We start from the raw sequence: 27,920 nt of genomic DNA, 5'->3' as shown, positions 1-27,920 counted from the left end.
AGTGCTCGAGGTAACAGCGTTACTCTGGGACATAGGAACTGCACATCAAAGTCTGAGGCATGTTTTCAGTAGCGATGCACCAAACAATCCACCAGAGATCGTATGTTTCCCTCCAAAGGCTGTGCGTAGGTGAGACGCAGGTCAAATACTGAAAAATTGGATTATATTCCTTGATTATTAAATGCGACAACGCTAAAAACACGCCGCCATTTTCAGCCTGTTAATACGACAACCAATAACATCTACTGTAATGCACATTTCCTTTACCTTATTAACAATCAGATAAAAGTGCAACAGACATTGATTTGGCAACCCTCGCCTTGTGATTCCTCCACAGACAAATAAAAATGATCAAATATTAAGAAAACTGCTAAACATGTTCTCTCTTTTAAGCAATCCTTGGTGGCACAGTGAGGATGTGGGGGAAATCAGTAAACGTCAGAATTCAGCAAAACACGAATTACAGACTCAAATTAGCAAAGTATGAATAAGTTCACAAGGGCAGATGAAGATGAGAAATGGCAACCATTTAAAATAGGGAACCTGCAAGATGGATGGATGGACAGATGGAGAAATGGACGAAAGGTTGATAATGGACAGATGGATGCACATTCAGATGAGTGACTGGACGAACAAACTGATGCTTAGACAAATGGAGATATAGATGGATGGAATAACAAATGGACAGATGGATGAATAAATGAATGAATAGACAGACGGATGGAGGGATGGATGGATGGAAAACAGACGGACGGATAAGAAACAGGCAGACGGATGAGAAACAAGAACGGACGGATGAGAAACAGATGGGTGGATGAGAAATGGATGAGAAACAGACTGATGGACGGATGGTTGAGAGAAGGATGGATGGATAGGAAATCGAGATAGAAAACAGGGATGATAGAGAGAAACGATGGTTAAAAGGATGAACAGATGGGTGGATGGAATGGATGGATGATTGGATGGATGTCTCCTAAGCATCCAGCTGGGGGACGAAGGGCACTACTCTACCTCCATGTGACCAACTGAAACTGTTTGGTGCAACCTTTACAAGTTCTCAAACTGTGTAAAAATGAACATTTGAACCTGTGAAGAGATCGTCTCTATGACTTAGAGAAACTCTCTTAGGAAAAAATAAATAAATAGAGGTTGCATAGAAGCCGTCTTCCTGCATTGTAGGCCAATCAGAAACTGAGCCAATCAGCAATCTAGGTCAACTCAAGTCCCTCCCACGATGCTGCACGAGAGGCATGTCGTCACGCAGGTTGTCCTGGCAACTCCTGTGGCTATGCCCTAACTTCTCTGCTCATGCCAGAACTAAAAATGCATGCACGCATGTAATCCTGCATGCATGCATGCATTCTTTGACTCCTCGTCTTTTTCCGTGCCAAAGGTGGGAGACGAACCCCTCCACGTGATCATGACTCACCATTTCTGTACTCAGCATGGGCGCACATGCATGAGCACATACGCGCAACTCCGGTCAAGGACAGAGAGGATGACAGATGTGACAACAGATAGAGAAACGGAGGGGGGAAAAAATAAAACGGGAGGGGAACACAGGAGATGAGGGGAGAAAAAAAAACACAGGAATGGAAGAAAAACTGCAGAGAGAGAAAGAAACGGAGACTGAGAGCCATCTGTGTGTTGCCATGGCCACGAGCAGAGGTGTGTGTAAGAGAGTGTGCGTGGTCGTCTCACTCACCTTGAGGTCTCTGTGCACAATATCATGCTGGTGGATATGATTGACACTTTCCAAGATCTGACTAATGCAGTGACTACAGAGAGGGAGACAGAAAAGAGGACAAACAGGGCAAAGTGTCAGCCACTGGCCTTCATCACAAAAACATGGCACTGCAACATTATCTAGAAATCACGAGGAAGAGCAGCCTCATGAGAGACACTCGGGAGCGAAAGACGCATCTGCTGTGCATTTAAGGGCAGTTATGGCGTACATTTTTGAGAAAAAAGTAGGAAGTTTGTATAGATGTAGCATCAGAAATTAATCTAATTGATGCAAGTAACAATTATAATTTAAACAGTTCTTTTTTCAGGATGGAATAATACACAACTCTCAGATTAATTCACAAATGGTTAAAATTGTACATCAGATACATAATGTCCACTCCCCTTGATTAAATGGTTTCTAAAATTTGCCATTATTTTTGTGGGATATTTGGCGATTTGTCCATTTAAACTCATTTGTAATCAGATTTAAGCATACAGTGTAAACATTTTCAGTGTAAATGAGGACAAGTCTTTTTTTGAAAGGTTAATATAGACTAGTGCAGGGTGATGTGGAGAAAAATTGCTCGACATTTTCCTTTATTTAACGATTTAAATAATTATCACAACAGTTTCAGACCTGCATTCCTTTTAATATTTTTCATATAAACTGAGTAAAAGAACAAATTAAGCATGTGACATATAAACAATGACATTTAGTTTCAAAACTAAGCTCACATCACCTAAAACAAGTAAAACATGTTCCACTTTATTAGCTGGAAACAATGGTGTAAAGACACATTTTGAAGTACTGTTCAAGAGTGAAAATGCTGCATATTTTAAAACAAGCAGTTTCACACAACTAGTTGCAATCTCTTCTCCATCTTGTAAAAAAACTGATGTTTGCTGCCTGATAAGCCACATGCTGTGTATCGAGCGTGTTATTAAATTTATCAGGGTTATTGTCTTTGAACATTTTCTGTTTCTCAATAGATTATACTAATCGTTTAATTTCCCATCACTAATATCAACCTTTATGTGCCTTCTCCAAAACCAGACCTGACAAGCATTTCTCAGCAGGAACAGTCAACTGTATCCGATTTTTCAACCATGAAACCCAAACTGCTCACCCCGGATGAAAGGAAATAGGTTAGAATGATCAGGAGCTGCTGCCACACTGAAATTATTTGGATTATCATCAAAACTTCTGTCTATTAATTTTGCCAAGAGTGAATAAATATTAAAGCTGCACAAATCACAACATCAAGGTCTGAAATAACAAATACTACATTTGTGATAATGTTAAGTTCTATCATTATTAGATGCTAAGAAACATGTATGGCCTGAATAATGTTCCTTGAGCAATGCACACTTTTGGAGGTCAATATGTTAAAGCTCACTAAAGGCAGTTGGTTGATAAGAACTGATATTCAGCAACTGCATTGCAACTCCTCATGCAACTCTATCAAATATCCACTCAGAAGTTTTACTGATGGATACAAAAACATCTTGCCGTAGTGCAAATATTAGTGGGGTGTATTGGAGATTGTATGTATAATTATGACCCAGTGGGGATTAGAGAAACTTCTGTTCCCAGTGCTAAAATAAAAAAAAGAGTATTGTCAGTAAATTATGAAATAAAAACATAAAACATAATGTATTAAAGACTCAAAGTAAGTATGAAAGCTGTTGCCATTTTGAGTAAATGTGAACTTCTAAACGGCACTGTATTTAGTTTTTTTAAGCTTAAAAAACGCATATTAAAGCAGAAAAAGCGGTTTAACATACAGCAGCGTGGGGAGGCTGGTTGGTCGTTAAAAAGGACATAGATTTACAACAAATAGGTTAAAATCAGGACTTTTTCCAAAGATGAGCTTGAAGAGATGCCCCCCCCTTAAAGTTCAGCTCAAAAGTCTGACAAATCCTACATACCTTGACACCGAAATAAATAAATAATGAATGTCTGCGACCACTAAAATAGGGCTGGGACTAATGATTATTTAGGGAGTCGATTAAACTGTCAATATTTCCCTCAATTAGTCGAGAAGGAGCATTTAAAACTCTGGTCTACCTTTATTCCGGTAATCAGTCCAGGCCTTATTTGAGTATTTAATAATTTTGAATTGGGACGATTTATTGTCCAGTAAAATTATTTTTTTGTAATATTAGCATGTGCAATATAGCACACACCAATACTAATTGATCATTCAGATTTAATATATTGTACAGAACTAATTAGAGTTGAAATGCAATCAACATAGATTGGATTAGCTTTACCTTCTGATATATCTCATTTATAGCTGATAACCAGGTATTTCCAGAGTAAAAATGATCAAAGAACAAAGCAGATATCTTATTCTCTAACTGGAAAATAGAGACACAAAAAATTATAATAAAAATTTATTTTCCCAAACGGTGGAGATATTAAAGTAGGGTTAAAACGCTGCAGATTATTGTATTCAATGACCAAATAAATTATCAAAATTGATCCATTAAATCGTTGTTACCGGCTTATTCTTGCCGCAATAAAACCCGACAGAAATGGTGCAGCGTGAGAGAATGGAGAAAGCTACATTACTGCACTTGTTGACAGGGAGGATGCATTTCCTGACAAGAATGCAAGCCAACCAATTATGTGTGTGAGCACATCAAGACACAGCGGTGCATTTAAAATGAGCTTGTGTGTGGCAATGATATGTTTTCACATGGCTACTCTGTGCATTTCTGCCTGTATCTGCATAGACATTTACATTGGATGTGGGGGGATCTTACCTGGCATCAGCCTCACTGTAGTACTCCCTGGCTACAATGTCCTCAAAAAGCTCTCCACCTGTCACGCTGAGGGACAGGAGAAGAAAGAATTTGGAGAAAGAGAGAGCCGATGAGACAGGAAGGACAGAGACAGAAAGTTGTTAGCATACACAAACAAAGAGAGGTTATGTGCATGGATGAAATGTCAGCGTGTGCGTGCACAGAATATACTCACAGGTCAAAGACGAGGTAATGAAAGCCTTCCTCTGAAATGCTGTCATGAAGTCGCACTGCAAGAGAAAGGGGAGGATGTGAGAGCAGACAATAAAAACACAGAGGAGATGAAAGAAATAAGGTTTTCTGCAGTGTTTGGTGGTTAAATCTAGACATAAATTAAAGAGAAAGAAACTGCAAAACCGAAACTCCTAAGGCATGTTTTCTTTATCTTAAGAGCTACAGAGGTTCAATCACTGAAGTGGAAATTTTGCCATCATGCAAACATGAAATGAGTTTTTCAAACTGTCTTTAACTGCTTAACATGTGAAACAAAAGTAGCAGCAGCCAAAGGAAATAGCTCTTGTTTAGAAACCAGCACAATGCTGTGAAACCTCAGCTTTACCCAAGTATGGGCAAGTTAGCACCTCCAACAAACATGGGTGTCATATATACTGCGCCCCCTGAGGCATTTCTTCTTTTTTCACATTTTCCTCACTCTTATATTGCAGATGAAACTAATTATTCAAACCGAGCTGCATTTTTGCTGGTTCTATATGGAACAATTAATCACCACCCTTAATAAATCATGAACTAACTGTTTAACTGTGATTAAACAGGCTTTGATTCACTAAAGTCAAGAAAAAGCTTAAACAGAGCCCATTTTGAAGCAGATTACACAATCTCAAAAACGTATCCTGCTCTGACCTAAAGCAATCCTAGAATTGATTATAAATGGCACTGATAACATATCAGTCCCAAAACGACAATTTCTAAGGGGTTAGGACTCTAGTGACCCACAGTGAGAGAAATTGTCCACTAACAGAGAAAAGATCTAACAATGGAAAACATTCACAATGGTTGGCTAACAATTATTTAGATATGGTAATTATTCTTTATAAAAAGTTCTGATTTTGAAGACATCAAAATCCAGATGATCCTGACAGATCATTTCTCTCCTTATTTTGGCATTTAACACGTAATTCTTATAATTCTGACCTTAAACAAGAGAAGTTTGGTTTAACTTCAGACAGACAAAAACAAGGTGTTCATGTTTTGTTAAAAGGTGGCCATGTCTTCCTATTTGGTGTACATAAACTTCTCGTTTCAACCAAGGGTGCACCAATTTATCGGCGCTGATTTTGTTAATTTTGGGACCTTGGTGATCGGCCGATAATTGCATCTGAAGCTGATCTAATCCACCAATCTTATCTACCTCATCGAAGGTCTTAAAATCAACCGCTGTCTTTATCTGCTCTACTCTGAGACCGGCCCACCACGTCATGTCTGCACATTTGCAGTTAACAATAGTCACCCCACTGTTGCCAATTCAGTGACTTTCTTGCTATATTTAGAAAACATTTCAGACAAAAAAAAAAATTGGTATCAGCCAAAATCGGAATCGCAGGTCTGGTTGGCAATCGGGGATTGGCCAGAAAACTGCAATCAGTGCACCCCTGGTTTCAACTGTACAACATTTTGTCCAAATAAGACATTAGTTGCTAATCCAATAATGATTGTAGAAATTAGTACTTCTACTAAATGTCTATTTATGACCACATCTGCTTTGTGTCTCCTTAAGCCCAAACTAGAAAAATTAAAAGTGAACTAGACATTTAAAGTTTCATTTTCATGGGAAAGAGACTGCATTTTCTAATTGATGACACAAATAACCCAGTTTGGTAAAGAGAACTAATAATGCCACAGTGCTGCAGTCATGCAGCCAAACTTGTCAAGTTAACTGAACAGCAGCATGGTGACAAATCAGGACGCTGTCCAACCGATAGCCTCAACGCCTGCTGAGACACAGCTTAGGTTCAGTGTCAGCAGACAAACAGTTATAGTTATGTAAAGTGCATATCAGTTGTATAATAAGATGAAGTAGGATGCCCCTGCAGCAAGAAACAAGTGTGACCGCTCTTCCCTCCTCCTCCCATCTGTTTCCTTTTCTTTGTGCTTTCGTGTCTCCATATGTCTCCTCTTTTGTACCCTCCTTTGTCTAAAGTTTGAACGTAGACGACACAGAGATATGTCAAGAAAAGGAGAAAGGAAAAGCATGAGGGGAAGAAAAAATCTATAGAGACAAGACAGAACAGGAAGATTAGGTGAGGGGTGAGCAAATGCCTGGGGGGGCGAGAGAGAAGTAGGACATGAGCAGAAGAGAAATAAGGAGAGGTGGCATTGATTTTGTCCTTTCATTGTAGCCATCGCTACTGAACATCTCTATTAAAGCTGGACTCTGCATTATTTTTTTAAACCTCAGTGCTGCTTTAAAAAGGCAATAAAAATGTCTGAAAGCGAAACAATTATATAAATGTACAGCATATAAAAATGATTAATGGCTATCACATTGAATAAGAAAAATAAATGTTAGCGTGAGCAGCAGCAGGACTCGGATTTAATTTGATCCCAGTGATAATCTATTCATATCTATTCAGCTAATTTCAAAGTAGCTTTTAATTTTCTAACAGTTTCACTCGGTGACAAATGGTGTAAAGGATGTGCAGGTGAGGATGCTTACATGCACTGAAATACGTCAACAAAACCTAACAAACGTTGACAAAGTAACACAATCACACCCCAATGGTTCATAAATAATAGAAATACACAAAGTGGATTTAAACAAAGACAATTAGACAATAATTTTTAATAATGTGCTGCTGAATTTTTGCTTTAACTAACCATAGAAATGTGTGATTTTCATGGTGAACTCAAACACCCCAACTTCCTCCAGGAGTTACTTTTTCAGAAATTATGAATAGAAGTAAATAAAAATCCTTGAACCCATTTTGCGTGATTTACAAATGGCAGCTTCTGTAATTCATGGTTAGTTCAATGACCTGCTTGGAAAGAAAAAAAAAATTGTTCCTCAACAATTAATCATACCATCAACTTTTTTACAGTTTGCCACATAATGTTATCTAAACTCAGTTTTTATTCTAATTTTCTAAATAAAAATTTGAAACTTGTTCATTCACTGGGGTTGAATAATATTAGGAAAGGAGGTGATGTGCTACTACGTAGGATAATTTTGCTGTAGCAATATTACTTACTGTAAATAATAGTAATACCTTTCCAGCAACAAAGAATAAATAAATAAAAAATAATGGGTCCCTCCTGAAAAAAGCATTTATTGAAAGCCTGAATGTACAGAACTTAAATAACTAGCTCACAAGATACATTTGTGATATATTGTGCTGTCCTGGTATTACCTCTCTTTACTCTGATACCGCTAAAGAAAGTGAAGTCACCCAGTTAGTAATAAACACTTTCATGTGAAGAACTAAGAGGTTTGTTAGAGAACAAATAGCATCAGGAAGACCAAAAACACATGAAGCAGGTCAGGGATAAAGTTGAGAAATTATCTAAGGCAGCATTAAGAAATATATAAATCCCAAGCTTTGAAGATCTTAGAGGAATCAACTCATAATTTGAAAAAGATTACAGCACAAATACAAACCTGCCAAGAGGACTGGGGTAACTATGGAGGAGCTGCAGAGATACAAAGCTTTCAGGGCTTAAAACACTAAATGTTCACTCCACAAATCTGGTCTTCAAGGAATAGTGACAAGAAGAAAGTTGAAAGTCAAAAGTTATGTTTATAGTTTTCCACAAGGGACAGATATGTCAACTGAGACCAACTAAACCTTTTGAGCAACATCTAATCCACTTGAAATAAATGAAAAGCAAAAAAAAAAAAAGAAAAAAGTATGAGGTGATTATTTTTCAGCTGGCACCAACCAACACAACAAATACGGTAGCTTCTCATTTCTCAGATGAAGTGATGCTCCCATCATGCCCAGGGTCTATTGTAGCCGAGATATGATATCCAGCTGATGACCTAAATATACTGAAAGACCAGGTTATTCCATCAACGGCTGGTTTCTTCCCAAACGGCACGCCCACATTCAAAGATGACAATACCAGGATTCATTGGGCTCAAATTATGAACGAGTGGTTCAGGGAGAGTGACATTTTTTCACACCTCTGTCACCACAGAGTCCAGATATTTAACCATATTGAGAGTTTTAGGATGTTTGTGAAGGAGGTCAGACTCTTTTTTTTTTTTTTTTTTAAACAAGATTTTGAAAAATTTATTGCAACTGGATGGAAAAAAATTTTGTGACGTTGCAGACACTTATAGAAACAAACGTATTGAATGGCTTAATCAAAGCTAATGGCAGTCTGAAATATTAGTGTGCGACATCAATGGTGGAGGTGACTTTTTTTTTTTTGCAACGTTATAATGGTAAAAGACAAGTACGCCATTAAAAAAAACCTGCATTCTTTACTTAACTTTTAATTTCAGTATGTTCTGTATTTGTTTTTCATGTTTTTGTAAGGACCCCCTTTAAAAGGCGATGCTACATCTCAGGGGGTTATTCTCAAAATAAATAAATACTTTTGGAAATTCTTTATTCATGAAGAATAAAATAAAAAGAAACTTAATCCACGTCTGCTTATTTCCACAGAAACTTACCAATGTTGGGGTGTTTCAAAAGACGGCAGATACGAGCCTCTCTCTCAAGCTTCTGGTGGTCTGAGGGAAAACAAGAAAAAAAGAACAAGTTAAAACAAGACGGAAAAAAGAAAAACAATTTAAAAATGTTTTTAAACAAAAGTAACCTCAGAGAAAAATCATAGAATATTTTTAGTGCCAAGAAAGCAGTAAAAAGCTCATTATCAGTATTTTACAAAACCATTTTGACAGTTTTATGAACTTATTTTAAAAAAAAACTATTCAAATTTTACATTACAAGAGGTGCACTGTCCTAGCAGCATATTCTCACAACGTTAATGGAAACTGTAAACAAAAGAAGGAAAAAAGAAGAAGGAGAAATGATGCTCGGCTGCACAGTCGACTTTAGTTACTGCTCACAGCAGAGGGAGAGACGGACCAGAGACAAAACCACAGGCCAGAACCAAGACGATCCCATTAATCATGTGTACAGAGAATGTACAGAATGAATAATAAATAATGTCACTGGAAGAAGCTGTTATTTATGGAGAAAAAAAACATGTCACCCATTAATTGTCTTCTGCCTATCTGAGATTGAGTCTTGGGGGTAACCAGGAGTGAAACCCAAACACCCCGATTCAAGAAACACTCTCCAACTTCCCAAGGTATTGGTATGTAGTTCCTAAGAGCACTACGCCTGGAAACATTTACTAACAGCACCCCAATAAAATGTCTAAAATCCAATTTCATAATCATTATTGAAGGTTAGAAAATGGTCCGTAAACCAAGACCTTTGATTTTCACACCTGATGGACTAAAATTGCAACATTTGTTACATTTTCAGCTGGTGCAGTTCACATTCACACTACACTGTGTCAAATGATCCAAACCCTTTGAAAAACTTGCTCCCCATTCGCCTGTGATGGCGCTACACCAGTGTCTACTGAAGGAAACAACACAAAAACCTCTGAAGAAGACATGAGGGCAATTTCCTTCTTTACGAAATGCAAACAAAAATGGAGTTAGTGGTTTTCATATTTCTGTTTGGCCACAGATCATGAGCCTTTTCTCACAGTAGCATTAGACTTACACGTTTGCTTTGGTTGTATTTACCCAGAAAGCCCTGCTCTATAGTTTGATTCCAGATTTTGGAGCGGACTCCAGTCCTACATACAAGGGCAATCAGTGTATCACCGGTTCGATTCCTGGTCTGCCCGCATTCATCATTTGTGTCCCTGGGTAAGACCCTTCATGCTTCGTGCAAAAATTGCGACCTCACTTCCGCCAGATTGCCCCAGGGCAGCTGTAGCTACACTCCAGTAGCTTGCCATCATCAGTTTGTGAATGTGCCCTTTGAGATTTCAATTGAAGATATATAGGGAGTTATAATTAAAATTATTATTATTTGAGGAACACTACAGTTTACTTCAAATGAACCAAGACCTAGGTTTTTAGGTGGTTCAGAGTTTACTTTTTTGGCCTGCATCAGAGTTTGATTGCGCTCAAATGAACTGGACTTTCTAGTCAAACAAGAGCTCAATAAAAGCGGACTAAACAGGGCTGGTGTGAATGCACCTTTATCCACAGCAAGTCCAAACAGTGCCCAGATTACGACCAACCCAGCTCCAATCAAATCCATCTAACCTTTCCTTACCTAGACTCAACACTCACTTGTGAACAAGGTGGTACCACTTAAAACTCCCACCTTGAAGCACAAACTAACCCTCAACCCAGAGGAAGCAATCTACCGGTTGGAAATCAACTGGTTAAAATTGGCCTTGGTAGGTTGTCAGATTACTCCAGAAAACACAGATCAGAAATCTGCAACAAAATCTTTGATAGGTGTATCCTCTAGTTGTAAAATAAGCCTCTATGTTGAAGCAGGTGTGAGCATTTGCATTCCTATGTACACGTATACAGAAGGGGTTCCTATGAAACACATTAGACAAACTCTGCTGTATTTGCTCCTCAGGCTGGGAGGAGATCCTCACAAGAAAAACACTCACTTCATGTCCAGACCTACATCCTTGTTTGAGGATTTAACCGAATCCCACAGCAGCTCTAAGAGAGTGTGTGTTTTAGAGTTGTTGGTTTGTAAATCAGCCGACACTCCTCAACCAGCTAATCTCTATGGGATGCAGAAACCGCAAAAACAAAACCCCAGTGAAGAAGGAGCTGAGGTCATGAGTCAGGTGGCGTAAGTGTGAGGAGGACACACTATAAGTCGATGTGTGTAGATGTGCGTGTTTTATCACTGTGGTTAAGCCAACTAACTCCACACAGCTCCATGGCGATTACATGACACAGAGGCCGGCTGGCTAAGATTTGCATTCATTTCCCCAGAGCAGCAGCAACCCCAGATAAAATTCACATGCTGCAGCAAAACCATCACCCATCACTTATTTTACCGCACGTGCAGTTTAAACACTTCTCAACTTGTTGATAAGGCGAGTTTAAAGTTGAAGACAGGAGTTCCAAGTACAATCTTCAAGTACCTTCAACTAACCTTCCTCTAGGTGTGTATTTCCCTCAACTGTGAGGAAACAACTGAATGACAGAGAGACCCGAAGCACCTCCTAATTACACCGGTGACGCAGGATGGAGAGACGGGCAGAGAAAGTGATAGAGGGAGGATTACGTAGAGCGTCCATTTGCTGGAAGAGGATCACAGTTCTCCTGTGCGTGCGCGCACGTTTGTAAAACTGTCTACCACAGTGCAGTGTCACTGCAGCACTAATTCATTCAATCTTATTTGTTGGTGTGTGAGAAAGAGAGCTAGAAAGAGGGTGATAAAGGAAGGCAGGAAAGAGAGGGCTGGAAGGCAATTACTGGCACTTCCTGCTGCTCTCTAATTGGCCATCTGCTTTGCCACGGGGCAGGCCCAAAGCTGTCTTACATTAGCTGCGAAGAATGGCGAGAACCCCACATAGTTGTACACATGCATATACACCCCTTTATCAGCCACACAAAGTTGAGAGTTCAACTGAAGGCTCGTGAATTCAGCTCAGTCTGTTTTTGGCGAGTTTGATCCAAGCTGTTAGGACGAGGAAATGCTGTCAAAACAGCTGAGGAAATCCAATGCTAATAACGTGGCAGTCATTCAGGGACGAGGTTTGGCATTCTCTCTAAAGATAGCTGCATGGGTCCTGATTTGCCTAAACAAAAATACATGCATCTACGTTCGATTTGTGTGCGCCAGGTTTAAGAGAAGTACTGCTTCAAGATACTAATATTAAAGGAATCGTTTAAAAAAATCATTACAATGCAAAATATCTTCATTCAACAAAAATTTTATTGGTGATGCACCAATCGATTGTCTCAATTATAGCATCAAAACTGTAAACCTGTAAATGCCTAAAAATTTAAAATCTACATCTCACCTCGTTACTCTTCTTGTCAGACTTGATTTCTGATTACATTTGTAAACCTTGCTGAAGGCTAGTTTCACAAACCATTCTCCATCACTTCCCCCACCCACAAAGATGACTTGCCTAAATGAAAGTCAGGCGATGTGAGTCTGTGGCAACCTCGCCTAGCGAGTCAGTGGTGTAACTGAGGCAGGCTAAATTTTTATGCCATCAAATAATGCATTCATCAGTTTATCCTACAAAAGACAAAGTGTCTAGTATTAGGCACATTTTGTAGAATCTGTGCATTTCTGCTGACACTATTAATAAACACTAAGGACCTAATGGCTACACAAATCAGAGATGTACTCGGGTACAAACTTCACTAATGAAAATTGGATAAAGAGAATTTGACAACATAAGCTGAAGATTGAAACAACTCAAAAGTAATGAGAACCACTATAATGCTTTTCAGTAAAGCAACTAAACAGCATAAGAGTGGCAACTTTAGTACAAGAAACTGAAGTTGTGCGATAAAATAAATGTTCAATCTCACCCTCCCTCTGCCTCTGCACACAGTTGCTGCAGACAATGCAGCAAGGGCCCAGTTTCAAGTGTCACTTCAACAACTGAATTAGAGCATTCATTCTGCTCAGATGCTCACATTACACCTACGCTTTTTAGTGCCGCCATGTAAAAGTAACTAATGTACATTTAGGCAGGGGCCAGTTCATAATTCTCATGGTCTGATAACTTCCAATTAAAATGCCACATTTTCATGGACTACAAAGATACAAAACAACATTTTATAACAATGTATTACTTTTATATAAGACAGAAAAACAAGACAATCAACCAATTATTTGACATGAACTCGATATATTTAGGTGTGAATATTTCTGGTGGAATAAACTAATTGTGTCAAGGTTGCTGGCATGTTTAGTAATCGCAACACTTTGCTCCCCTTAGTCCCAATTGATCATATAAATACCAAACCCTTAGTGAGTATTGGTAACCTTGTTAATTAGCCATCTAATAGCGCTGTATTAATATACAGCATCACATATTTTACAAATAGTATTGTGTGCAGTATTGATATTGCAAAGAACTGTTAAGTTTTTGCATGGAAAACTGGAAGCAGTGTAATAGATGAGAAAAATAAGTGAATAAAAAAATCTTACCAAAATTTTAAGATTTTCTAGTATGCATACCTGTCAAGATTTGGACTTGAGGATTCGGGAAACCGTCCCCTGCTGCTGTCGGAGCGGGGGTTTTGCGTGGGGCTGAGGGTGGGGAGGTGGGGAGGGAGGTGGGTTGGGTAACATAAGTAAATGTTGAGTAATTATGCTTAACTTTGCATAAATATTCGCTCATACCTTGCAGAAATCTAAGAATCTAATGTTTCTAATCTCTGACATCTATTCCTTTAAATGCAAAATCAATCTACTAAAGTAAGAGTAGCAATAAAAATATTAAGAAAGAAGCACAGTGCAGTAAAACTACTCTAAGTGCATTTTTTACCCAAAAAGTTACTCAAGTAAATGTAACTAGTACTGCCCACTTTTTCACATAGAGAACAGCAAAATGAGTTGCCTATTCTTGTTAACAAGCTTAACGTGATATATTGGCATTAGCTAATCATCATTTATCTAACATTATCTGCATTGAACAACTCTGTCTGTTAGCTTGAAGGGAAAAAACATGCAAATATTTTTTTTTTGCCTTCCTCTGGTTTGCTCCCATGATTCTAAGACACACCTGTTCAGCTCTGCACAGCAGCAGCGCGTTGTGCAGAGCTGCGACAGAGGTGTAAAATCTCTGTCGCAGGTGTAAAACCGGCGCTCATGTTGTATTTAAAGGCGGCTCAGCTACGACATGTTAACAATGGATTAAATAGTTGTAACGGGGCGTAATTACTCTATTATTAGAAATTTATGGGAAAATCCTAGCACGGGAACACGCAGGGACAGAGGGATAAAGTATGGTAGTTTCCCAGCCAAAACGGGAGACTTGACAGGTATGAGTATGTTGTTGCCTTTGTACACTCCCAGCGGTACTCCAAGGACAGAATGGCAAAAGAGACGACATTCTGCACAATAAAGCCTGAAAAAATTATGAAACTTTGATAATTATTCTATATTTTTGTAGGCCCATTTGTGAAAATCAAAACAAAAAGTTATAACACAAGGTTTCCCAGAAAACCTGCTAAGCCCGGTGGTTGGGGCGCTCAGTAGTCATTCATCCAGCGGCCTGTCGTGTTTTGAGTTAGAAAAATGTTTAAAGTTGACAGGAAATTTGAAAATATCACTTGATAATTATGTGTTATTGGAAGATTAATATCTCAACACCAACTATAAAGTCTTAAAAAATGCAAATATTAATAGAAAACTTAAATAAATAAGCTATGCTAAGCCTGGTGAGGACACAAGTAAAGCCTGGTGGCCCGCCAGGCTTATAATGCACTGGGGGAAACCCTGTAACATATACATATTTCAGCAGCTACACGACAACATACTTTTCTGTTAAAAACAACAACAGTTAGACGTTTAACGTTTGACACATTTGCTTCAAATCTTACTTTTAACTAGAGGTTAGTCCAATCCTAGGCAGCATAAACGCCATTAAGATGTTTTGCCTTCACACCTTTTCTTTGGTTTCCTCCCTTCCTTCCTTCTTTATCTCCTTTCCCCTCCCCCTTCCTCAGATTACTGCAGTGTTTACCAGCACTTTGACAGACGTACCCACCAGGCCAAGCAAGAGGCCACACTCACCTCATAAGGGTAAAATAATACCCAAATCTTTCCAGGCAGAATGTTTTTGTTTGCATGTATCCGTCTGTAAAGCTGCCCATCTACAAAACTAAAGCTACAGATTCTATCACTTATTATTACGCTTCACTTTATCATGCTTCTTTGGAGAGAGGCATCACTGAACTATGCTTTTAAAATTCCTCCTCTTCTCTAAGCAGACACACACTGCTCCTCTTTACTTTCTGCCTCTGCAAAGAGCCCACAGCTTTCTGCTGAGCTCTTACTTTTCATGGCTGGGACATTAATACTAGAAGCTACACTACATGGACACTTGATGGTACGGATGGAGCAATAATAGCATTACCAGTTCGCACCAAACAGACATGCACTATTGGCATCACTCTGTGCTCTCTTCGTCTACTTCATGCAGACAAATACCATCACAGTCAACAACAGGGCAAACAGGGAGGCGCCTATGGATTCTGTGGGGTCTTAGTGGTTGATGAAGATACATTGAGGATAAGTGGATTAGCCTCAATACAAACCAATCTCCCTGCTCAGAAAGACCAGAGACGGGCAATGAGGGAGAGGTGAGAAGCTAATGAGAGGAGGCAGGAAAGAAGAACAAAGAGGCCCAGGTGTGTGTGAAAACTACGAGGAGATCTGGGTCTTTAATTTGCCAGATACAAAACAGAAGAACGCAGTGAGATATTTCATCATCATTACGAACCACAACAGATGTCAGTGAACTCCACGTGTACGTACAATACATACAGGACGATGTGAAAAAATAAATCTTCTTCGAGACACCTGGAAATACTTACGTCTTGTAATTTACGTTTGGCTCTTGATGAGCCTGAGTCGATTAATTGTATAACAGTGGTGCAATTGCATACTGGAGCAGCTACAGCAACTTACTCAATTAGGCGTTTATAAAGAGCATCAATAAACGATCAAAAAGTTGCTGATAAGACCTGACAGACAACAGCTTAATAAAATATTTCCTCTGCTGTTACAAGTGCTATGACTTTAGTCTGACAGCTACCACTGCAAACTGTATGAAATCTGTTAATGTGGACAAAGCAGCAACCACTTCATTATACTATTAAATTAGCATCACTTGGACACTCATAAAATAATTTAATGTAGACGTGTTTAGATCAGGTGCATCTTAAAAATTTGCCTGTTGCAGTAAGCAATTAATTAATTGCATGATTAATTCAAAAGAGCTTGATATGTTCCATACTGATTGATGTTTTTGTAAGGAAAATTTTGTTTACAAAGACATCATCATCCATTTTACTTATGGTTTCAGTAGCAAGTGGTTTTTATTTCTGTTTTATTTTGTATATTTAAAACATCTTCTGGTTCTAGTGTTAAGTTATTTACAAAAATCATAGTTTATTGGTCTTTGAAAGGGCAAGCTAGCATTATTATAGCATTATATTTCACCTAAAATCGACCTCAAAGCAATGTTATCATTTATCACAATAATTACTGGGACAGTTTATTGGCCAGCGATATTTGAAATGTTGAGTTACGGCCTACACAATCAAGAGGAAGACTGCTGGTCCAGCAGGCAGACACTTAAACCCTCCATTAGGAGGATAAGCCAGAGAAGGTCGCTCCTAAAGAAGCTGCCTGTTCACACGGTGAAGTGTACAAGCATATCACTGGAAAGTTGAGCTGAAGGAAAACATGAAATAACAAAAATGGTGCAAAACTCGGCTACAAACAATTATCTAAGTAATAGATTAAGCTATGATTAATTGTCACATTCCGCAGACTTTTAATTTAAGCCTTTTTATACAATATTGGAAATACAATAAATGCAAATAATTCAATTCAACATTTTATTGCCTAACAATGTAATAACAGCATTTCTTTAGTATGTAGCAAGGAATCCGTCTGCAGCTAGAAAACATATGAAAAGCTCAGCCTGCTCGGCTTATCAATACAGGCTAATCCATTGACTATTTTTTAGATTAACAAGTTAATAATTGATAGCAAAAGGTGTTTAATAGGAAAGAGGTTTGAACCAGGTGAAGCTCATATTTTACAACCAGTTCTGGATGTAACATATGCAAACAAAGTTTTTCCTATGGTCTAAAATACAAAATGTTTATATGTCTTGTACAGTTTTGGCTTAATTTCTGCTCTTAATATACAGCAGAAATTGCCTTCTTTTAGTCTTTATGCTCCTGTTAATTAATCAATTGCTAAATTAATTAGTCTATTGTTTCAATAATTGATTCATCACGATTAATCTGATGCATCGTTTCAGCCCTAGTGCAAAATAACAGATGACAGCAGCCTTTTTAAAATGTATAGCAAAGACTGAGGCTGGAGACGGTGCTTCGTGAGTTACGACGGATCCAAGATTTGGCCTACAACTGTCACATTCCTTGTGTTTGCATTTCATTTGGAAACCAAATGAGTCTGGAGAAGGAGTGAAGAGCCACAGAATCCAGGTTGAAGTTTCCACAGACAGAAATGATTTGGAGAGCCATGTCATCGGCTCGTGTTGGTCCACTGTGCTTTATAAAGTTAAACGTCAGCGCAGCCGTTTATCAGGAAATCTTAGAGCACTTCATCCTTCCCTCTGCTGACGAGCTTTATGGAGATGCTGATTTCATTTTCCAGCAGGACTTGGCTCCGGTCCACGCTGTTAAAAGTACCGATACCTGGATTAATGAGCATGGTATCTGACCCAACAACACGGCCAAGCTGAAGGCTGCTGTAAAAGCAACCCGGGCTTCCTTAACACCTCAGCAGAACCACAGGCTGATCACCAACATGCCACGCCGTCAAGATGCCATAATGCAAGCAAAAGGACGCTTAACAATATACTGAACTAACATTTTTGAGTATGTGGTCTCTTAAAAATTCCTTATTTTTTTAATAGACTTGAAACATAGTCTAATTCATGAGAAACAGATTTTTTGCCATAACAACCAAAACCACCATTTGAAATATATCACTCTGTGCAATTGATAATGTATGAGTTTCACTTTTCGAATTGAATCTCTGAAAGAAATAAATGATATTCTAATTTATGTAGGTGAACCTGCAAAGACACTTTCACTTTTGTTTATTTCTTTAAATAAGCAGCCATTTGTTTAACACAACAAATTCTTAACATTAAAAGCAAACAAACCAAATCAAGCATGCACATGATTTGTGTGAGTGTGTGTGAGTGTGTGTGTGTTTGGGGGGATAGCATACCTCTTGCAGAAAGCTTCTTAGTGTTGATGATTTTTGCAGCATACTCCTGTCCTGATGACTTCTTTACACACCTACGCACCACTGAAAAAGCTCCCCTATGAACAAAGGGCACAAACAACCAAAGATTAGTTCCTTTTCAAACGCGCTCCCCTCACACGTTCAACAAAGTGTGACATTTGAAGCGGCGCTCCAGCCTAGTCACAGTGGTTTGTTTTTGAATGTTCCCCCTCGCATGCTCACACAAACACTTTTTTTTTTTTTTTTTTTACACAGTCATTGCTATCAGGGCATCAGAGTAGAGGAGATGAAATGGTGAGATAAATCAACAATAATATCACATTTGTTAAGATCTGCTGCAATTTTTTCAACATTTTAAAAAACTAACTAGAGAAAGGGGAAAAAAACCCAACAGCTTTAAAATCAGTTTTCAAAAGCAAACATAATACAGGTATAAATATTCTCAAACACAAAAGCTAGAATTTCACTTTGGCCCAGAAAAAGATCTGCATGTATTTTGGAAAATATAATTACAGCAGCCTGTGTTATCAGCAAGGTTTCTAGCTTTCCTGTCATATGAAGGCGACTTTCATTATTCCTAACGACGAGCGACCCACTGCAACTTTCTGCTGCACTCTGCTCGGATCTTCAATTATTTAACAGCAAATGAGAGGTGGCAGGTGACACAAGTACAAGTCAGTCCCTCGATAGTAATAGACTGTGACAGAGCAAAAAAAAATATATATAAAATGCATTAACATAGTGATCACTGAGACAAAAGCAGAGTGAAGTCCAGGGGAGAATCAGAGGCCAGCGGAGGCCAGATCCACTTTGGACAATGTGTAGGTGTGTACACTGGCTGCGCTACTGGTGCCATTGATTTATCTCAATTACAGGGGGCAGAGTGGAAATGGCAGCTGCAAATTAAGGACAGTATGTCTTTATAGGAGCAATGTCCTCCTCTGGCTGCTGCTAATGATTTAGGTAAAAGAAAATGGGAGACACCTTACACTAGTAGCCTTATTTGCTTTTTATTGTTTGACAGTCTGTCAGCATTTAGATTTTGTGACCTGAAAAGAGTTTTGGCAACTTGAAATCCAACTTTGTGCATCAATTATCATCATCTCCTCCCAAGTTGTCTGGAGATGCACCAATCAGACAACCAGAGATCATTATAGGCCGATTTTTTCTTCGACTGGCTCTGGCTGATGACTGGCCAGTGAAATACTGGAAATGCTAAACAAAAATGTGAATCAGCCCAAGTTGGAACCTGCTTTTCAGACCTCAAACCAAGCCAGAAATTGGTATAAAGATATGCTAATTCTTTAAAGGAACTGAAAAGGAAATATTTTCTGTTTAGAATTAGGCTTAAACTCTTTAAAACAAGATTGTATAAAGAAAAACTGCAGTCCAACAATTGCCATGTGAGCCTTTAGTAAAATAAATGATACTTTGTAGTTTCAAGTCGTAGTAGATGAGTAGCTGTAGCACTGCAATGTCATAGAGGCAACAGGCAAAAAGTAGGTGCCACTCACTGGTACGGCGTCACCTGTACGATTTTTATTAGGATGCTGACGAAAGCCCCAAGAACTTACAGTTTCTGAAATTATTCCATTTTGTTAATTATTTTGTTTGCATTTCAGACCAACTGATCACTCGATCAAAGCTTCACTTTGTCCCAAAATGCAGAAACTTTAGACTGGAAAGTATGTACGTGTTGGTTAGTGAGAATCACTGCCTTTTATCTGCAAACCTCTTAATAAATAAGGATTGCATCATAAATAATTATCAATTGAGAAAAGAAATTGTATTAGAAACTGTGATTTAACCTCACATGAATAGCTAAAATCAGCAAATACTTAAGACGTTCTAATTTTGAGAATCTTCCTTGTTACCGCTTATGGAAGTTTAGCCAATCAGAACCAAGGAAAATAAATGGTGCTTCTGGATTGGCTGCTTTGCAAACGCCAACCAACAGCATCTTAAGTAGCACTGCATACCACAAACTGTGACAAAACGTTAAGTCCACATCAACTTAGAAATAAAAATCTGTTGCTCTCGTTGTGCCTTTGTTTCCTTTTTCTTAATGGTTTGTCTTTTTTTTAACTGGATAAAAATATAAACCATGTCCAAAATATATCCAATGGCAAGGTTTCCTCCAGAAAACCTGCTGGTTGGGTGCTCGGCAGTCATTCATCCTTATTGCATCACTAAGGATTTTTATCTCTCTTGTCTAAGGAAGCCTAGTGAAAAACACCAGTCTATTGTCAAATTTCTCAATAGTTGTCAAAAAAAATAAGACAGTATCCCATAATTATGGACAATATTGGTCAATTAGACTTCTTTTATTAGCGATAAAAATGTTTAACATGCCATTATGCCCAAGATAAGAGATTTTACAAAGTTAGTAATCACTCAGCTACCTTGGGATGTTAAGCTTTTCATCATTCACAATTTTCCACAGTTAAACCTGATTACTGAGTGTAACACATTATCTTTAATTCTTTCCCAACACTGTGTCCTTTCACTCTCATCTTGGACAACTTCATCCACAGGCTAGTTTCACAACAAGGCTTTGTGATTTGGCCACAAATGTAACATAAAGAGCCTGACGGCGCAGAACCAGCAAATACCAGCAGTTAGTTTTTAATGGAGCATAGTTTACACCACGTCCCATTTTGCGATTCCTCGCCAACTGTGCTTTATGACGGCCTCGTTCTGAGGCTCACTGATGTAAAAAATTGTGAGCTGGACGGCGTTTAAATAACAAGTGGGCATCTACGGAGGTGAAAATTGCACCAACTCGGTGGCTTCTTGCTACACGTTAAAATTTATTCACGGCTAAAATGACCAGCGCCCGTGAGCACTGTCAAATTATATTATTAGCTTTACTTAATCAGTTTTAGCATCAGACACTGCAAACACATATTAAGTGTGAGCATAGAAGGTATTGAACGCCCTTCTAACAGGCCAGACACATTACTGAGATGCAGAATTTGCATATATGCAACTTAAAATACAATACGCTATCAAGTATTGCAGCTTAAGGTGTTTTTGCAATTCAACATACTTTGCAGCTCTAATCTCAACATTCCCTGACATTTACTTGCTGAAGAGAAAATCGTCTCACAACAGTCCAGAATATGAACGGCAAAGCTTCAAGTTTGACAAAGTCTACGTTTCTGACAGAAAGCAGTTGTTGACATAGTCTGCTCTCAAACTTCTCATCGGGATGGACAACACCAGACGCAAAGAAACCTCCAAGACTTAAAAAAAAAGGACACATCAGACAATACACAAACAATTTCCAAGAAGTATAAAATGATAAGTAAGCATTTCATTTTCTTGAAGTCTATGAGCGCTAAGCAGGGGTTAATTTGATGAGAATGGACTGCATTTGATGATCTCTAGTTAAAAATCTACTAAATTTGATCTGGTTGAATCTCGGCTGGATAATTTTATACTGGTTTACAAACACACAGATTTGTGAAACCTTTATTCTACTTGACAATAATGCAAACTGGAATAAACAAGTCAAATCTGGAGTTCTGCAATGTTTTCCAAAGTCGGGGAGCTTTTCTTTGTGAAAGCAAAATTTTTCTTAAGAATTTTAGTTGTTTATAAAATATCTAAAATCTCACTTTGTGAACCCACATTCTTAGATTTCAATGTATATTAGAATGTTAAAACAAACCAGGTTTATTACTTCTGTGTCTGTGGTATTTAAAAATTAACTACGACGAGTCCATTTTAGGTCTGTAAACAATGTAGTTACAACGGTTAGCAGTTCGGCTGCTAACTGCTCTGTAATCATTTCATTGTCATTTTGCCGCCAGCTGTAGATTTGCTTTAAAAACTACTTATTAAATTGCTATTATGCAGTTTTGAGAATTTCTAATGATGCCTTATTTATCCATTTAAAAATAAATTACTTTTGGGGCGTGCTGTGGTGGCATAGCCCAACCCACATTTGGAGGCCTTGAGTCCTCGACGCGGCCGTCGCGGGTTCGATTCCTGGACCCGGCCGACATTTGCCGCATGTCTTCCCCCTTTCTTCCCCCCTTCTTGTCACCCTATTGTCATATAAGGGACACTAGAGCCCACAAAAATACCCCCTGGTGTGGAAAAAAAAAAAATAAATTATCTTTTACATAACATTACGGGTTTATTTAAGTTGCAGTCTGACAAACTTTGCTTGAATAATCTGAAATCAACCAAATTCATGTTCCAAAGAGAACAACTTACTTTATACATGAGCACATGGTCAGAAGAAGTGTGCCGATCGATCGGCCACTGAACATAATCAGCCAATTTCTGTGAAAATGTATGTGATCGTGATCTCCGATCACCGTCTCTTGCTGTCGATCACTAAAACCGATCACCAATATCTCACTTCACAGCTTATCTCCTCTTTCCTTCACAATGTGCAATCGCAAATCCTAAGCGATGTTGTATAGAACTAAAACGCTCTGAGAGTGAACAGGGGAAAATACCTCGGGGCGAAGCACGTCAAAATGAATCAACACAACAAATCTAATATTTAAAAAACAATATTAGCCAAACTTTGGCAGAATTTGGCTAATATCAAGGCTCACTGCAGGGAAAAAAGACACTGCAGCACACAACTACCAACACTCGCCCGGATCAGCATGACAGTCAGAAAGCTAAACAAATAACCCAAAAAATAACTTAAGTCTTCGAGCAGGTGGTGTAAAATCCTGGGTTCTGCTCTCGCTTCTGGACCGCCGCTACGCGCTAATGGGAGTAGGCAGGGCGTTTCTGCTCCACCTGGCGGTGAACTCTCACAGTGAATGTCTGCTTAAAGCTGCAACATGTAACTTAGACAAAAAAGGAAATATAGATATTTTTACATAAAACAACATGAGACAGATAATCTCTTGGGGAAAGAATAAATCTCCTGTTTCCTCTCTGTGTTCTGCAGAATTACTACGCCAATCAGAACTAGCACTAATCAGCTGGCCAATCAGAACATTTCGCCATGCTCTCAAAGTTTTGATTTAGTAACTCAGGATTGTTTACTTTCATACAACCTGCATTTAACATTAAATGAATGTTTCCCCTTTTTTAAAAAAAAAAAGGTTTTGTTGGCTCTAGTGGCCTTTATTTGAAAGTAGCTGGACAGGAAACAGGGTTATCAGAGAGGGGGAAGACATGCGGTAAATGTCGCCAGGCTGGGAATTGAACCTGCGACCACCGCCACGAGGACTAAGGCCTCAATACGTGGGTCGTGCTTTGCCCCTGCGCCACCACAGCACCCATGTTTCCCCTTTTTGTGATATTTATTTAACTCATTTATAATTTCTGGTACTGAAAACCTTAATGTTAATTATTTTACTAATTGCAGGTTTTTCAGTTGTCATTTTGACAGAATAGCCGCTGTTTTGTGCCTGCAAGTATTTTGCATGTTTTATGTCCAAATTAGGTGAATTTATTGCCAGATCACATAGTATCATTTATACATAAAACAAAAAATTAACCGCTAGTCCAGGTGATCGGTAATGATCGGTGATCGGCAGTGATCGGACCATCCCTACTAATTAGTTTATTACTAATCCCTAGTAATGAACAGATTTCCTGGTTTTTTTTTTAAACAATTTCATATCAATATTTCAGGATTTAGCGGTAAGGTTTACTTTTAAAAAAGAAAATAATCTGAATATTTTGTTTCAAGACAAAATGTTCCTCTGTTGAGATTTTAATGAGGAAAATTTGATTTTTGAACAAGAAGTTTAACGCTGCACATAAATTACCAATCATTTCACCACTTAGCTACTAATAAAAATTGTAAGTTGTTCAACAAAAAAAGAACAATGTAAATTAAGGGACCTAAATCACTGCAAAATGTCAGCATTTAAAAAAATTTTAATTTAACCAACATAGATAATGTTAGAATCAAGTGAAAAGTTTCATGCTTTTTCAGTAGTTTTAGTTTTGACATGCAACACTTTGAAAACTTTGCCAACTTGGATCACTTTAGATTAATGTTGTAATTGATTGCCTCAACCATAATTATAATTAGTCTGATATACTTTTTATGAAGTGATGTGTTTTAGTTTAGCCAACAGTTGCAAATCTTTGTTTACATTTTATTTTATGGTATGTAGAATATAAAATGTTACCACAAAAAAAAATCAAACAATACCTTGAAAAACGTAAAATTATTCAGAATAAAAATACAATTTGTCATCAGGTTAATCATAAAAAAAGATACTTGACTGTAGCTGCATACAAGTAATTACTCCTGTCAAATTCAATGCATCTTGTATTTTGATTTTAAAAATAGTGACAAACAGTAATGAAGCCCCCTTAAGGGTGAGGTCTGTAGGACAAAGTTCGATTACACATTTACAAGTGGTAATAAAATTCCCAATTGGGTAAGTATTTGGGTCACATAATTCTGTGTTACAGTCACCACAATACCGAGAAAACACACCCCTGCCTCCTACCCGGTAAGAGCCACAACAGCGGACAAGCAGCTGTATGACAGATCCATAAGGAGAAAGCTTTTATTGACAACTGATGGTCAGGTCGGTGTCGGTCGGTGTACTGACATTATTTCACTGCAAGCACAACTCCGCGAATCCAGCAACGAATAACTTCCTGATCTAAAAATTCAGGGGTACGTAGCCAAACTCAACGGGGTTAAAGAGATTATTCTAGGGGGCAAACTATCAACAGTGGCCGGCCTAGTTAGCCGCAGGTACACCGAGCCCGCACGGAGCTGTCAGACTGTAGCAGACTTAAGCGGGCTGGTTAAATGTCAGAGGGCTGCGACTCTGGAGTCTCCTGGGGCCCCGCTGGCGGCTCCAGCAGACCAGAAAATACCGGCTGGCGAACACGGAAGGGCGAATAGCTGTCACTGCACCATCCTCTGTGTGATTATCTCGTCTTTACAGAAGAAACAGTAGCGGGCTAACAAGGCTAGTTTATCAATATCAGCCATTGTAGCACGTCCGTTACTGCGGGAGATGCTAGTTCAGTTAGCCGACAGCGAGCGGCTGTTTTAGCCCACGACAATAAGCACCCCGGCTCTAAAACACACGAACAAATCACCAAAACTCGATCAATGCGCATTTTGTGCCAGATATCACCTGCTAAGCTGGCTAAACAGAAATAATGTTCAAGCGAAGCTGCTGCTGCTGGTGGTGGTGCTGCTGCTGCGGGGGTGGGGGACAAAACGACAAGCCAAACACGATGCTGCTTACTTCCCGAGCTCCTCGTACAGCTGGTACTCGTCGGTGAACCGGGTGGAAGTAGCGGTGGTCGCCATGGTTGGAGCCGTGAGAGAGAAAGAGGGGTGGGGAGCCCTAGCCTTGGGCGGCGGGGGGGGGGATTCGACGGCGGCTGGCTCTCGTACGGGGGAGGGGGGTCCGAGAGGAGGGTAGCCTAGCCTCCGATACTGGAGCACCTTTCTGACAGGCAAGCAAGACTGAAAAGAGAGGAGAGAGGCGAGCAGATACGGAAAGGGAGGGGTCGGGGGAGGAGGAGTGATGATGATGATGTGTGTGTATGTGTGTCGTAAAGAAATTAAAAAAAAAAAAAAACGGGGGAGAAATTCTCGCGAGAATAGGCACGTGCAGCATGAGACCAGTGCCTCCGGTTCTAATGAAGTCATTGAAAACGTGGGTAGCTGTGAAATATTTGCTTCACTTCAGTTATTTAGAAGAAAAAATAAGAAAAAGAGAGTCATAATAAATACCTCGATGGGAAAACCGAAAGGGGAAAGATGGTGCAGACGACTGGCTATTTGGAGATCCAGCTCTGCTCATGCATGCTCCAGATAAACCAAAGAAGATCCCAACAGCATTTTACTGCACTGGCTGGGATACACCCAACCCCTGGGAGACACAGCTCACTGCAGCAGACACATACTTACAGACAGGTTATGAAACAAGCACGGTACAGGGCAAAAAATAGAGAAGACCATTCTCTTCCTCATGATTGTTTACACAACTTATTCACATTATTAGGAGCACTGTTTGCACAAATAGAGCTGATCACATTGAATCCATCCTAGCTGTGTAAAACATTACTTAGTGAAGTTACAACTGTTTGCTAGAATGGTAAAGAAAGAAAGGCAAATTAAGGTAATTTGTATGAGACTGGTTGGAAGAGGAAAGCAGCAATAGTGTGGACAAACGGCCTTTTGTTGATGTCAGAGATCAGAGGACAATATGCAGACTGGTTTGAGATGATAGAAAGACAACAGTGGCTCAAACAGCCACTTCTGCCAAGGAAGACATGCAAAATACCACCTTGGAAAACACAACTGAACAAACCCTGAATCAGCTCAGTCATACAACTTATTCCTGTCAGCAGAAAACATGAAACAAGTAAAAAAAAAAAAATCATATGGACAATAACAGATTGGAAAAATGTGCCTTGATCTAAATGAGTCTTGATTTTAGCTGCAAAAACAAGATGCTAGTCCGAATTTGGAGTAAAATAGAAATTTTCAGAGTTGGCCAGACTGGGGATGTTCCAGGTGTGACCAACAACTGATTGACACCAGAACCACTTCAGAGCACAACATTAGTATTTTCAAAATGATTCACAAAAGACAGAAACAATTTTTTCTTGAAGGCCTTGTTATATTAAATATATATACCAGTTACCTCTCTGTGGGAACAACCAATCACTAGGCAGGGGTGGGTCTGCACCTGCAGAAACCTGCCATTAGCTCCTTGGTGTTCTGTTGATCAGGAGGTGGTTCCACAGGCACCAGTCCACAAAGTCCAGAGTCCAATATCCGTACTCTGAGTCGTCCTCACCTTGTTTTCATGTTTCAATTTCAGTTGCACTAAACCCAATCCTATGGGTTTAATGCCTTCAGAACCCATCCAAGCACTGAATTTATGCTTAGAACATAAATTCTGTGGATCTAGCACAATGTTCTCCATCTGAACAGAAACAAAACTGAAGTTATTATCTTTGCATCTAAAGAGGAATGATCTAGAATCAACACACAGCTTCAGTTATTACAGCTGGAAATTAGCAATCAGGTCCGAAATCTGACTGTAGTGATGGACTCAGACCTGAACCTTCAGAGTCACATTAAGACAGCTATAAAGTCAGCATTCTATTACCTGAAGAACATTTCCAGGATTAAAGAAATTCATCCATGCATTTATCTTTAGCTGCACTGATTACTGCAACAGTGTCTTCACAGGTCTGTCTAAAACGTTGATCCTCCAGCTGCAGCTGCTGGTGTTCTGACTAAAACCAGGAAGATAGAGCACATCACCCCAGTTCTAAAGTCCTTCCACTGGCTCCACGTATCTCGGAGAATATACTTTAAAATACTGATGTTTGTTTATAAATCACTGAAAAACTTAGCACTAAAATACATTAAAGACTTGCTGTTGTTGTATCAACATTTCCAGACCAGAACCAAATATGGAGAAGCAGCATTCAGCTTTTATTCTCCACTAA

The 27,920-nt window shown here is 39.0% G+C and overlaps 1 protein-coding gene across 22 annotated transcripts in view; it reads right to left on the bottom strand.

The window, feature by feature from the left end:
• Positions 1 to 25,970, bottom strand: part of LOC122823381 (calcium/calmodulin-dependent protein kinase type II subunit gamma) — a 58,918-nt gene extending 32,948 nt beyond the window's left edge. For 9 of the 22 annotated variants that reach the window (XM_044102943.1, XM_044102939.1, XM_044102937.1 and 6 more), the window contains exons 1-6: positions 25,694 to 25,969; positions 18,471 to 18,565; positions 9,170 to 9,229; positions 4,712 to 4,766; positions 4,498 to 4,563; positions 1,706 to 1,778 (exon numbers count right to left, since the gene is read on the bottom strand). In XM_044102943.1, the coding sequence (XP_043958878.1) occupies positions 1,706 to 1,778; positions 4,498 to 4,563; positions 4,712 to 4,766; positions 9,170 to 9,229; positions 18,471 to 18,565; positions 25,694 to 25,758 (414 nt within the window). In that variant the 5' untranslated portion in view covers positions 25,759 to 25,969. Of the gene's footprint in view, positions 1 to 1,705; positions 1,779 to 4,497; positions 4,564 to 4,711; positions 4,767 to 9,169; positions 9,230 to 18,470; positions 18,566 to 25,693 lie in introns of all 22 variants that reach the window. The other 13 variants (XM_044102950.1, XM_044102945.1, XM_044102951.1 and 10 more) reach the window with 3 other exon arrangements.
• Between the last annotated feature and the right edge of the window lie 1,950 nt (positions 25,971 to 27,920).

Source organism: Gambusia affinis, linkage group LG20, assembly GCF_019740435.1.
Source record: "Gambusia affinis linkage group LG20, SWU_Gaff_1.0, whole genome shotgun sequence".
Lineage (NCBI taxonomy): Eukaryota > Metazoa > Chordata > Actinopteri > Cyprinodontiformes > Poeciliidae > Gambusia > Gambusia affinis.
Note: the sequence above shows the minus strand (reverse complement) of the source record. Positions and strands in the feature narration are given on the sequence as shown.